The sequence below is a fragment of the Chrysoperla carnea genome, chromosome 1 (genome assembly GCF_905475395.1).
Source record: "Chrysoperla carnea chromosome 1, inChrCarn1.1, whole genome shotgun sequence".
NCBI lineage: Eukaryota > Metazoa > Arthropoda > Insecta > Neuroptera > Chrysopidae > Chrysoperla > Chrysoperla carnea.
In genome coordinates, this window is record NC_058337.1 from 31888411 (window position 1) to 31903450 (window position 15040).

The 15040-nt window shown below is 27.5% G+C and overlaps 1 protein-coding gene across 1 annotated transcript; it reads right to left on the minus strand.

Moving 5' to 3' along the window:
- Positions 1-10112: 10112 nt before the first annotated feature.
- LOC123299554 lies at positions 10113-14717 on the minus strand. Its single transcript, XM_044881821.1, has 7 exons — positions 14338-14717; positions 13307-13779; positions 12961-13183; positions 12683-12846; positions 11651-11800; positions 11453-11587; positions 10113-10687 (listed from the first exon to the last, which is right to left on the minus strand). The coding sequence occupies exons 1-7, from the start codon at positions 14715-14717 to the stop codon at positions 10113-10115; spliced, it is 2100 nt and encodes a 699-aa protein (XP_044737756.1).
- Between the last annotated feature and the right edge of the window lie 323 nt (positions 14718-15040).

The window sequence follows — 15040 nt, forward strand, 5'->3', positions numbered from 1 at the left end:
GTACCTTCAACTGGTATTTTTATTTAATAACACGGAGTAAATTAGGTCTATACATCGCGTTCAAGTTTCTAAAATTGGTCTCGATATAAGTGCTATCTTATTGGTAACAATGTCTGACGTGAAAATACAGAATGAAGCAAGGTTGGTTTGCTATATCTTACCTATTAGTTGCATGGTTCTTTACTAGAATTACAATGATTCATACACGAACAGTTAAAAAAAAAATTTTTATTGGTTCATAAAGTATATATGGAATAGCACATCAAGTAAAATTTATAACATATCGAACTTTTCTTTTACTCTTTACCTTGCTTTTTAAAAATCCTAAATTGTTAGCTGTGATGCTGTCTTTATTTTTTGTTTCCAACTCTTGGCCACACAAATTAAGAACACTCTATACTAATGCGGCAGTAAAACCTTCAAAAAAAAAAAAAACCAACTAATATCGCAAAACGTATTTCGCGATGTAAGGCTGCTTTTTTGGTAAAATAATTTTTCATCTGTTACGCAGGTAGCACAAATTTTATTTCTTTGCAAAACGTGGTTTCACACTTCCATAAGGGATGTAAATTACATACTGAAAAAGCAACTTTATGTCGCCTCCCAATCGTCATTTGTACTAGCTTACGAAAATCTTGAAAACTTTTCGAAATATTTTCTAAAATGTTTTTTTTTTTCGTTTTTAAAAAGACTCACAAGTTGAAGGTACCTAGTAATTTTCATGTCTCTTTATTTTATATGTTTGGAGAAAATGGAGACCAAATTTTTGCCTGTTTGATGTTTACGAAAAATTGTTTCAAACAAAAGTTTTTTTTTTTTTTTATAAGGAACATTTTTTACATTTAAACTTTTGTTCTATCTTTAACGGTTTATTATAAGCAAAACTCAAAATTTTAACATTTCTGAAAACTATGTAAATTTTTCAAGCATCATATCTCAAAAACTATTAGACAAACGTAGCTGTGGGTTAGCTTCAATTGTTCAAATTTAATATACTTTCAAATTGATAATATCAAAAGCTCGTAGTTTTTGAATTGAACTGCAAAAACTGAAAAAAGTCCGAAAATTTTGCAGTATTTTCACAAATTACGCAGGTAGCACTTTTTTGTCGCTTGCAAATGAAGTTTCACACTCTTCTAAGGGGTCCAAATAACTTACCAAAAAAAAAAACTTTAAATCGCGGATTGCAATTTTAATGCACGATTTGACTGGCGTACCTATAATTTTATTTTATTTTTAAAAAAGGAATATTTGGTAGAGAAAAATAATTGCTGAAAAAACATCTTTTATTTCATTAATATCGCGAATAATAAAATAAATTTCGAACACTCTCATTTAAACCTTTACTTAATTCAAAACTTTAATTTTTCTTAAACTTTAAGTTATACTTTGCCAATTTATACTATCATCTTAAATCATATCCGATGATTTATTCTTATAGTGTACGATACTTCGCAACGACGTTCATTTACATAGTGAATTGAATAATCGAATAAGTAAATCAGAGTTACGTAAAGGTACTACAGAACAGTTAATGTTGTAATCGTATTGTAACTATGCAATTTATCATAATCAAGATATTTAATGATAATTTAGTTTCTATTTACTTGGACTTCACAGAGAGGAAACAAAACGGTTCAGAAAACGTATACACTCTATAGTCTGCCAAAAATAAAGTTTGCTATAAAGTTGGTTGTATGCTTTTTGATAAAAACTTCGAAACCGATTCATAGAGTATCCTTACAATATTGGAAAATATCATGATTTTGTTTAAAAAAGTTTTTAACAATGTTTGGTTTCATAATACAACTATGAAGAAATAAAACTATGATCACTTATATGAGCAGTGTGAACTTGTTTTTTGGTGTAATATATACACAAGCTTACTGGAAGAATGACACACGAATGTGCTACGTAGTATATACATACATATATTGTTAAGGATGTTCCAGCATGGTATTTGCAGTTTCTATGTTAAAGCAATGGTACAATTTTTTTTTCGACAGAATTTAACGAAAAATTAAATTTAAGAATTTTATAATGCTTACTATCAATTCCCAAAGTTTCAGAAATTTTGACCGTTTAAAATGGGAAATAATTATGCCAACGTCCCAATTTCGATCAATTTACGTCAAAATTAATATCTCGAAAGTGAAAATTAATTTCTAAATTTTTTTTTTAGAATTGTATTGTATAAACATTTTTTTCTACTTTTTCTTCAATATATAATAATATCATAAAAAATAGTTGGAGAGACCGGACATTTTACATGCTTTAAATGGGACATGACCCTCAAAATCGCGAACTTTGTCTTTAAATATCTCGCGATCTAAACGGTCAAAAATTATGAAATTTTAGGAATTCATAAATAAAGCTATTATAAACCCGAGAAAAAAAATTCGGCCAAATCTGTCGAAAAGTGATTTCATGCTGGTACTACCTTAATATGACAACAGCTTTTTAAAAAACGAGTGAAAACAAACAATTGACTGGTTTAGTTGTTGAAATACCGTGTATAGACAGTGTTGATTAAGAAATCGTTATTTTTTCACGTCATGTGAATGATATTCTCCCGTTTGACCACGTTAAAAAATTTTCAGCTTGATATCTATTTTCGTTTTTGACAGACAGGCAGGCAGACAGATAACCGAAAATGGACTAATTAGGTGATTTTATGAACACCTATATCAAAATTTTGTTCTTAGCATCAATATTTTTAAGCGTAACTTTGGACTAAACTTTGTATACCTTGGTATATTTCATATACCAAGTATAAAAATCACGTATAAGGAAGGCACTTGTAAAAAGTAAACACAAATTTGAAACAATGTGCGTTTAGATTGATTATAAAAATTTGACCTTATAGTCTTCCTAACATATCAAAAAAATTGGTAGCTCGAAAATAATATTTACTTGCCCTACTTTTCACATATACTTCAATTAAGAAATTTTTTACGGTATATTAAACTCAAAGCTTAGTACGTATATTATTTCCGTTAATTTTAGTGAAGAAGCTGGATGGATTCGAGTATTCAAAATTCGCTAACAGATATTTTTCTTGTGAGTTATTTAAAAGGACTCATTCAAGTACAAGCACGCCTATCAAAATGTGTCAAGGATATAGTGTATCTAGAAAAACATAGGGACTATGTAGCAAACAAATCTTACTACGGTCGTTACTGATCTCAAATTTGCCATATTATGCATAAAAATATAAAATTAGACTTGATACCATGACATAATTTTAAAGTGAACTAAAATTGATTAAAAAACCAAGAAGTTATAAAAATTCAAAGATTGTTGCCCATCTCCTTTTGCAAAACAAAGTTTGATATGTATTTTATGGCGATATCGAGCAATGACGTCACTAACGTATCTTCCTCTTTGTTCAATTAGAAATATTAAACGTTCATATTTTCTGTACTAAAGATCTTCAAAAACCAACTTCAGTTTTCTGCCCGTGCAGTGAGAATTCTTCACCTGAATATGAATACATTTATACAAATTATAAAATCTAGATTTTACTGCAATATCTCTTTTGATTATAGGACTATAATAATAGTTTTTCATGTCAAAAAGAGTATAAAGTGAATTGAAAAGCTTTTTTTAGTATTACTCTGTATAGTTTTCCACAAAACCCGTATATTTTAGATATTACTGGGGCATAGATAATTCATACATTCAATATGTAATTCTGTAAATACCGATGTACAAACGTTACTGTAATTTAAATTTGCTAAATTTACAATCGTAAATATACCACAATATACGTATACAGTATGTGTCTTTATAAATAGAGGTTTGACATACATGTTCTAAAAATGGTGTATGCCTATTTCCCCCATCTGAAATGTTACTAATTTCAAATAATGTACAAAAAGGAACATTCTTTAAAAAAAATCATCAAAATCGGAGCTGTCATTGTGATCTCCCTAAGAATCGCTATTTTATGTAGTCCTTTAAACGACTAATCTGTGCTTCAATGACAGAGAAATTCAATATCATTATCATGTATAATGTGATTGGTAACCATATTGCGCAAACGTAATCCATATTCCAGAACAGAAATTTAAACAAGCAATTCCAGTTCGATTTACTTAAAACTCCCTCAAAAGATCTTAATCTCAATTGATTTTTATACACAGAAAAAAAATATTATCTCGGCTCTAGAATATTTTAAAAGAAGAAGAACAATTTTCTTAATGCAAAATAAGAAATTATTTTAGCAAGAAATTTTTTTTTGCCTCGGGTAAATTTTTTTCTTGTTTCAAGAATATATTTGCATCCTTTTAAAATCTAAATATATTCTTGGCTTGAAACAAATTCCTAGATTCAAGAAATATTTTACTCTATGTGTAAAAATAAAGCGTTAGATGATCTCTTTTTCAATACAGTGGAATCTCGATAGCTCGAACTTCGTTTAATCGTAATCCTTACTAAGTCGCAAAAAATGTCATTCCCTTTCGCTGATTCCGTAAATAGGCGGGTATCTCGAATTATTAAGCCTTCATTGCTGAAACAAAATATTATTTCCCTGCTAGGTACTAAGCAAACTCCGGTGGTCGTAGATAGTAAAATATAAAAGCGTCGTAGTTAGTAAAATATAATCGCGCCTTTCTAAGTCAAAATCCTAGCAATTAAATCTTCTGAATCTCAAGTCACATGTTAAGTTGAAAACTCATTAACTCGAAATTTTTTCACTTCCCTTGAGATTCGAGCTATCAAGGTTCCACTGTATTTAAAAAAATTTAAAAATAATAGCGAGACTTGGAAGTACTTTGCTTTGAATAGTACAACTAGAACCTTATTCAGAGTCTTTGAAGTTGCTACGCCTGCTATGTCTGTTCCGTTGTAAAACCGAAATTTGCAAGATTTTAACCTAAATAAATATTTATCATAAATCTAGATAATATTTATCTTTTAAATCAATATTTATATAGATAATTGTTTGAATTTAGTTATAATATACGAGGTTAACTGACGAGAAAAACTAGCTGCAATATCCTTAAGGCATCCCCTAAGAAACATGTACACAATCCATACACAATTTTCGTATATAGCTCGAATTTAACTCGTATGTAGGTATAGATTTATGTAAATTTATTCACCATAAACGGTTGCACAAATCACATGACTCGAGTGGATAATGTTATTGGACTGTCCTTCGTTTGTCGGTCATTACTTTAATCAACTAACCTTGGTTACGATGATGACGATGATGATGATGAAACGAATGTGATAATAAACAAGATTAATAGTTGAATTTGTACAAATACAACTTGAAAACGTGGTCATGCTCATTTGTGTAGTCTAGGTTACAGGATATAATATATCTTTATACAGGTGTTTTGTTTAAAAATATATCAAAAAAATTTTTTCACACACCGATCGGAATATCAAAAATTGGACGGTAAAATGAATCTAGTTTTGTTTTATAAAAGCGTCTTCCAGTTCAAAGAATAGTTCTAGTTCGTAGCAAGCTAGAAAATATATTAGTTTTAACTAAAATGAAGAGAAATATTTTGCATGACTAATATATCGAAAATCGATGCTCATTTTTCGAAACAACCACTTTTTGTTGTTGTTGAAGAAGCCTGTCACGGTGGCACAACAATCTTAAAGTTTACGAGTGACAAAAGGATTCAATAAGGTAATGATTCCGAATTAACCGAGTAAGAGCTAAGCTTAAAAAAATGTACCAGGTTTTTGAAAACATGAGACGATTGAGTAACGAATACTTAAACTAAATGATAGAATACGTTGACAAAAAAAAAGTGAACAGTGGCCCGAGTAAAAATTAAAAAAACAGAAACGATGAATATGAAGCTTCTATTTCGCATCAGTATGTGCACAACTATTCGTCCGGTCTTCGGTATATAATACCTATTTGCATATATGCTACCACTTATTGCTGCAACAGGCGGCGGACCCCGTAATCTTAGATAGAAAAATGGCTCTCTGTGAAACTTTTTCTAACCCATCCTAAAATGTTCTTTGGATTAATCTGTTTTAAAGCTTTCACGGCCACAAAAATGTTAACGATTAGTGTTCGAGCTACGGGCGATCAAAGCTACAAATATAATATGGTTTTAGTGTATGGCTAAGAAAATGGCTTGCTGAGAATCTTTTTCAAACCGTCCTCAAAATGTTCTTCAGATCAGTCTGATCAAAAACTATCACGACCACAAACTAAACTATAGTTATATATCCCGTATCTCGATAATTACTCGTTAAAAAATTTTGTGGCGGTGAGAGCTTTTGATCAGAACGATCTCAAAAACATTTTGGGGACAGTTTGAAAAATTTTAGCATAATGCCATTTTTTTAGAATTTGACTAAAAAAATGGCATTATGTTAAAAATTACTAGTAAAAAATTTGTGTGGCCGCAAAAGCTTTTGATCAGAATGATCCAGAACATTTTAGGATGGATTAGAAAAGTTTACACAAAGCCTTTTTTTGTAGCTTAAAAATCTAAAACAAGCTAATACCTCTTGATAGAACTTGCTATAGATCCCACGCTTAATGTACTTACCTCGAAGAAACCGTTGCAAATTTATTTTGAATTCTTCTTATTAATTAAAACAAATAATTTGCCAGTTAACGTTGAAATAATGTAATATATATATCTCAAGAACTAATTTAAAATTTTTTTTTTTTTTTAACTTTGTATAAGAAAAGTAGTTGAACTTTAGAATATTTTATCTGCAATCTTTAATAAATAATTGCTATGCATTGTTGACTTCATTGCAATGAAATTGAATGAAAATATTCGACAATATATGCTTCCATAAATAATAATAGATACTTTCTGCTACTTCCATAAAAGATACTTTCTGCTAAAATAAACCGGGTGATGGTGTATGGTGCTATACCTTAGGTATATTTATCTTGCTTTTGCATTAAAAAAACATGGACGACTATTTAGATACTGCCTTTTGAACTTTTACAAGCTCAAATAGTATATCCCATTGGAAATAATTCATTATCTCTTTCGATTAATTGAAGAGATTACATGCCGTAAATATTGTGTTTTGGATTAAAATATTCCTGTAAAGACGAATTAAAGTTGTCTGAAATGTCTGAAATGAAATAGTAAGTGAGTAAATTGCAGAGGAGTATATTTACTATTTTATTTTCGATATTCCTAAAATATGGGTGTGAAGTCGGACAAGCCAAAATTGTTATATAGAAATATATATGACCACTTAGGCGTTAAATTCGCGAAAAATTAATTTCAGAAAGATAGAAAATATAGAAATTCTAAGCAGACTCTGATTTTCATTTTTGAGATCAGTAAAATGACTAATTAGGCAAAAAATATTCTTTTGGCAAAATTGAAAATATGATCAGACACATTCTTCATATTTATATCTAACCTTTGGTTACTGTATAAATTTATCACTTAGCCAAATCCTTTACAATATCTACAAAGATATTTGAACCCAATTTTTCGAGATATACGTCATTTAGAAGTTTGTAAGGTTTACTGCCAATAATACTAGATTTATTTTTCATTTCTATCCGAGTTTCAATCTCCCAGTCCACAATGCAAACGGGTTAAACAACATCGATTTTATTGATTGAATCACTGGTTTACATCGTATAACAATTTTCTGAAAGGTATTGAAAACCAAATGATGCAAGAAAATATGTAATTTCATAGCAATATGTGAAATACTCGATATCCATAAAAATGTCACAAATAATATTTTTATAGGTACCTTTTTTTAATAGGTTGGATTAAGAGCCAGGCCAAAAAAAATTCGTTGAATTTACTAAAGCCGATAATATTAGGATTGGTTATAGAAGTTGTGTACGCACACATACTTCGATCAGTCAAGCGAACGATAGAACAGGAGTCAGATATATGCTATAAACGGTATAGTTTTACGTGGTACGAAATTGAATTTAATAGAGCTGAAAATTGTTATACAGCTTGTATATTGCATATAGATAAAAGTTGTGACAGTCAGTCAGTTAAACGTTAGAACAGGGCTCGCCAGCCAGTCCTTATTTATGAACAATAAATAAATAAGGTTCATTTATGATTTCCGTGGTATTAAAGTTATACAGCTTGTATATTGCTGTGTAACAATTTTCAGCTTTAATAAATTCATTTAAATACCACGGAAATCATAAATGAATCTTATCTGTTTATTTTTCATAAATAAAGGCTGACTGACCAGCCCTGTTCTAACGTCTAACTGACTGACTGCCATAACTGTTATTTCTATGCAATATACAAGCTGTACCCGTGGTAGCCTACCTTAAACACATCTTAAAAAAAAGGGAGTCGTACATCAAATGAAGCCGTCTATGTTTCCATTTTTATATTAGAATGATTATTTTCATTAATTTTTTCTTTTTTTTTCTGTCCGTCTTTGTATAATTTCTATTGCAATTAATGTTTTATTTCTGTTATTAATATTATTTTTGTTATTTATTTTATTTTTAAGTTTTCATTTTGATTGATACAAATTTATTTTCTTTTATTTATTGTATAAATTGATTTTTTACGTCAAATAAAGTTAAATATATATATACAAAAGTCCATTTCATAACAATACTCAAAATGTAAAAATTTTTTTGAATACAAGTGAAAACAAACAATTTACTGAGTTATTTGTTGAAATATCATGTATAGACAGTGTTGATTACTTTGTCACATTACACATACATACATGTCACACATATATAACTGACATTCCCATATAAAACATAATATACAATTTGCGCATAATTTGCACTCTCGCGGGTAAACAGTGATGTTTACGAAAAAATGTTTCAAACAAAAGTTGTTTATTTTTTTATAAGGAACATTTTGTACATTTCAACTTTTGCTCTATCTCTAACGGTTTACAAGATGGATCCTACGGATCCAAGACCCAATTGAGCTATGTTTTTGAGTAATCGTGATGACAGACGGACAGACAGACGACAGGGAGATAAACAAGCGGAAATGGACTAATAAGATGATTTTATGAACAAATATACCAAAATTTTGTTCATAGTATCAATATTTTTATTTCATATACATGGTATAAAAATACCTGCTTCAAAAATTTGTTTGTGAGCAATTGGTTAATTACGTTTCGAAGTTGATGCGCATGAATCAATTTCTAGTGGAGGATAGATATTACTAGCGTCTTCAAAACGTAATGGCTAACAAGGATATTATTGATAGAAATATTTATTTAATAAAAAATATTTTTTTTTAAATAACTATTTTAGAAAATTTTAGTGATTTTAGAAGTTTTTAATTGATTTTAATTACTTACCCCTGTTCGTACATTTTAATCATAAAGGGTCCTAAAAAATTGATATCTTTTTAAAAATTTCATCTCTAATTATTTTTCATCTCCTTTCCCATTCGTCTGAGTAATTGAATTTATCCTTCAAGTTTAAACAGGACCACCTTGAAAGCACTAGAGTAACCAAAAATTTGAAAAAAGATAAATATGTAGCGAAATGTTTTTATCACATTCTCTTCCACATTATATAACTAGGAAGGAAGGATCAAAAATATCCGAAACTATAGTTGCTAGTTGAAAATAGTGTAAAAATTTAAATTAATAAAAATCCATAAAATCTGCGAAAAATAACTTAATTTAAGAATAATGGAAGATAATAATAACAATTTGAAAAATATTTATGTTTTTATTTTATTTCATTATTAGGAACCACGGCTTGCCATGGAGAGCTAACTGGTAGAAATCGCCACGTAACAGTGTGAGTTACGCTGTGTGCGTGTGTGCCATATCCATGCCAACCACTTTTTTTTCACCTACTTGACACTAACCAAATTCATTACATACAATTATAGACTACAAGCCCATACTAAAATTTTTCGGGTGAAATAATCCACCAGGAATCATGTTGAAAGAGATGCTCCAGAAGAGTAAGTTTAAGCACTATGGTGTCAATTTTACGCGTTACAAGTGACTACAGGTAAGAATAAGAATGTCACACCCGTTCATGTTTCACTCCTGCGCCAGCAAATATGTACGGCTTTGCTGGATTCTAACTCTACATATGTATTCGATGCTAATTACATAAATGCCGTACAGAGGGATGGGACATTCATATTCTTACCTGCGATATGGTGCTTAAACTAACTTTTTGAAATTTTTAACTGTATTTGTATACAGTTTTGCTTTTTCATTTCATTGTCCTGCAGTTGTTCTTCTAATTCCCTAATTTTATCATTTGTATTTGTTCCTTTATTTAAAAGTTCTATTTGAGCATTTATTAGTTCAGTAACTTGATCATAATATGATAATGCTTGTTGAATGGATTCTAAATTCTGTTTTATAACTCCTATTTTATCAAAACATGAAGCTAAATTTATAAAAATCATAATTTCTTTCATATAGTCTAAATTCGGATCCTGTTTAATTTGTTGAATATAATTAATTGATTGTTTATAATTTTCCAAAGCATCCCCGGATTTATTACATGAATTACATTTGTCTCCTAAAGAAATATGTACATCACTTAAAATAATTAAAATATTTATAATTAAATCATTTACTTTGACATTATTTGCAACTTTATATTGTTTTAAAATAGCTAGTCCTTGCCTTAAATATTTTACAGATCTTTCTTCCTCAATTTTTAATTCATTATTATTAATACTAATATAATCCACACAGGCCACTGCTAAATAATATGAATATTCATCTCTATCTAAATCATTATTCAATTTATTCAAATAATTATTTGCTTTTTTAAATATTTTTTCGAATTCCTTTTCAGAATCTAAAAATTGAACTATACTACAAAAGTTAATAATAAAATTTTTTAAAGTTTTATTTAATTGCTCTTTATTAATTATTATTATATTTTCCATTAAATTATTGAATTCAATTTCAATTTGAACTAATTCTTCTCGTAAAGTTCCCTCAGTATCATTCATTTTCTTTTCAACTATTCGTTTTATATTTGCACAATTTACAAAGAGTTTTAAATCAATAATAAATATATCAATTAAGAAGTATTCGTCATGCAAATTTGCGTTTAATACATTTTCTTTGAAATGAATCAATTTTAACAATAGTTCGTTTATTTCATTGATTGGATCCTGAATTGTTTTAATTAATAAAATAAATTTGAATTTCAATGCACGATACATAATCAATGGATTCTTTAAATTCGATATAACAACTTCAATTAATTCATTTGCTTCTTTAATTTTATTAAATTTAATAAAATTATCGATTGAAATTAATCTATACTCAAACTCTAAGTTATTTGATAAATGCATTTGTTTACAATTTTCAATATAACTATTATTTTTTTCTTTTAGTTCTTCTAATTTTTTAATTTCATCAGTCTTATTTATTTTATTTCTTTCCAGATTTATTAATTGTTCAATTTCTTCAAAATAAAATAAAGCTTTTTGTATAGATGATAAATCCCAATTTATAATCCCTTTAATCTCAAGACATTTACCTAGCATCGTGAAAATTTTATATTTTTGCAGAAATTCTATATTTGAATCGTATTCAATTTGTTCAATATAACTTATTGATTTATTAAAGCTTTCAACTGCATCTTCTGGTTTATTACAAAGCATGTATTTTTCTCCTAATTTATAATAAGTAAGACTTATATTTGTTAAAATGCCAAATATTAAAGCAAAAAAAGTACGATTATTAGTGTCTACTCTGAATTGTTTTGTAATAACATCTAATCCCTTTTTTAAATATTTTACAATATTTTCTGGTTCTTTTTCTGATACATTACATATTCCGAAATACTGACAAGCAAATGCTAAAGAATTTGCACCATCATTTTTATCTAAATTATTCAACTTTTTCAAATAATAATTTGCTTTTTGAAAAAAATTTTCAAATTCACTTTCAGAACTTACTAGTTTTGACATATCACAAAAACAATTAAATAATCTTAAATGAATATTATTTAACTTTTTAGAAATATGTACATTTATTATTTTTATATTTTTAATTAAATTATTGAATTCATCTTCAAGTTGAATTAATTCTAGCTTTAAGTTTTCTACATGATTTTGATTTTTATGAATTATTAATTGTTTAATGTTTTTAATAATACAATCAAGCTTTATATCAATTGTACATAAATCAATTCCCATATAAAGATCACCCCATGATTCTTTTAACATACCGCTATTTTCTTTAAAATAATTTAATTCAAATAATATTTTTTTAATTTCGTTTAAATCATTTAAATTTGGTTGATTTAAAACGAAGTTTTTAATTAGAAACAAATGATAATTTTGTAATGAATTCAATTTTGAATCATTCAAAATAGATTTCATTAATTCTTTTGCTTCAGTGAATTTATTTAATTTAATATTAATTATCATTAAATCGATCGTATAATCAATATTATTTGTTAAAGGTAACAATTTTTCAAGTATTTGTAGATCTTCTTTGTAAGTATTGGGTTGTTTATAAAATAAACGCGTTGAAATAAGATTATAACATGTATAATAAATAAAATCGAAACACCATTCACATAAATTATCAGTTTCTTTTAATTTCATTAATTTCAACTGATCATAAACCAAGTTCAGTAAGTTATAAGATTTATGATAATCTTCAACAAATATATAACATACTGTTAAAAGCTTGATTAATAATAAATATAAATCATTTTTATCATGAAAACTAAATGTTTTATTTGTGTGTAAATGAATACAACATGTTGTTTCATCCGTACAAACTAAATATTGCAATAAATCAAATTCTTTTTTATCGACTTCTTTGATACTTTCTAAGCACTCTTCGTAATATTTAATAGTTTCATCGTACAAATGCAAAGCAAAGTAATATCCTCCTAGCAAATAGTACATTAGAACGGATCTAGAAATATTTTCAAACTTACGAAAATCTAAATTATATTTTAAAATTTTTGTTATGAAATCAAATTTTACCTGTGCAGGTAATATGTCATTTTTTATTCGATTTAGTAGTGACTCTCTATTTAAATTAAATACGTCATGAACTAATTCAGATGATCTTGCTACTTTTGCAGAAACACTAGCTTCGATACAGACTTTTGTTGGTCTTGGTGAAATTATGTTATCACTTAGCTTTAACAATTCGTAGTAAGCATCATCCAAATCTCTTTGACATTGCCCGATTATTGATACAATATGATCCATAACGTATTCTTGTTTTTTGGTGATGATATCTTGAGCTTCAATTTTTCGTAAATATTTCATTTCATAATTTATTTTTTCTAAGTATTCATTTATTTTAAAACTTAATTTAATTTTTTCTTTATTCTTATTTTCTTTTTCTATTTTTTTCTTTTTATCACATGCATCTTTTTCTCGTTTTTCACTCAAATCGTTGCCAAAATTAATTATTGCTTCTTTATCATTTACAGATAAAGTCTTGATTATATCTAAATTTTTCAACTCTTCATCAAATTTTTTCAAATCTTCCTGGCAGTTGTTATTTTGTTCTCTAATGAATTTTTTCTGGATTTCTTCGTAGTAATTTTTTATACCTTTGATTATTTTCTCCACGTTTTCTTCAGAATAAGTCTCTGACGTATTTGTTAACTGTCTATCAACTTTTTGATAGTTGAAATTCAACGTTTTCCATAATTTTTCACGATTTTTTTTATGTTCAGATTTCAAAGTGTTAGCCAGTAATATGATTAAATTGATTAAAATACTGTTAGACTTAATTATCTCAGTAACTAAAGAGTTGGTAATGGTTTTACTGTCAGAAATACTGTTTTTAATATTAGAATCTTTAGCTGGTCCAGTTTTCCTTTTGATAATTCTATTTAATTTTTCAGAATTTATTTTTAATGATTGTGAAGTGTTTAAGTCGTTATTATTTAAGTAAAACGTTTTATTTTCATTTTCAATGATTATCTTCAATAAATCACTTTTTAAATTGATAATTATTTCTTCAGTTTCTTCTTTACTTTCTTTATAATCTTCTACTTGTTTGTGGTGATGTATTAACAAATCCCTGGTGTTATTTAAATTCTTAAATGCGTTCAATAAATCTTCGTTTTTTAGAATTGTTTTATCTGCATTCATTTCGTGAAATAATTCACCAACAATTGTAAATATTCTTCCAAAATAATATAAGTCTTCAGTTCTACTTAAATCTATATTCTCTAATGAAACAAATTCTTCATGAATTCGCTTAAAGACCATTTGTTGGTATCGTTGACCAGAAAACTTTGTAATATTTAAAATCTGATGTACTTGAGGATCGTACATAGATTTTAAACTTTTTATTTGATTTTCTAATTCATATGTAAACTCGTTTTCTTCATAAAATATATGTGCGATTTTCTTTTGAAGATTAAACAAATCATTTATTAACCTTTGTTTTTCTTCATTGTCAATGAAAATTGATTCCACTTCAGTATCACTTAGCGCTGATAGTGTTTGCTTTAAGTAATAAAGTTTTTTTAAATCAATTCCTGTAGTATTAGTTTTTACTTGAGTTTCTTGAACTTTTGAATCACTTTCTTGTTTTAATTTCTTTTCAACTTGAACTCTTTGAAAGTATCCGTATTTATTTCGAATACATTCGCAATCTTTGTTGTTGAAAGATATTTCCCCGGCTAATTCACCAATCTTAATTAAGGTTTTTATTAAATTCGAGTTGTCCACATCCATTTTTAGTTGGTTAATAATTTTAAAAATATCAGCTAATAATTTTAAATCGTTTTGCTTACGTGTTACTTTGATATCAGTCATTTTACCCAATTCGTATAGTTTTATTTTTTACCAAAAATTGAACGTTAACAAAAATTAAATTTTAAAATTATCTCGGTAAGTTTCCTAAAAAATTATTATTATTATTATTATTAGTTTAACTTGGCTCTAACTGTTATTACCTACTTATTATGTAAGAATTATTTTTTTTTTTGTTATTTTGATATTTTTTTATTGAATATTAGTTACCCACACGCTTCGTTAGTCAACTTACCACATTATCGCCTTCACTACTCCCCTCTCCCTTTTGTTTCTAATTTCAAGGGTTTTAATTTTTTGGTGCAGAGCCCTAATTGTTTTTCCAA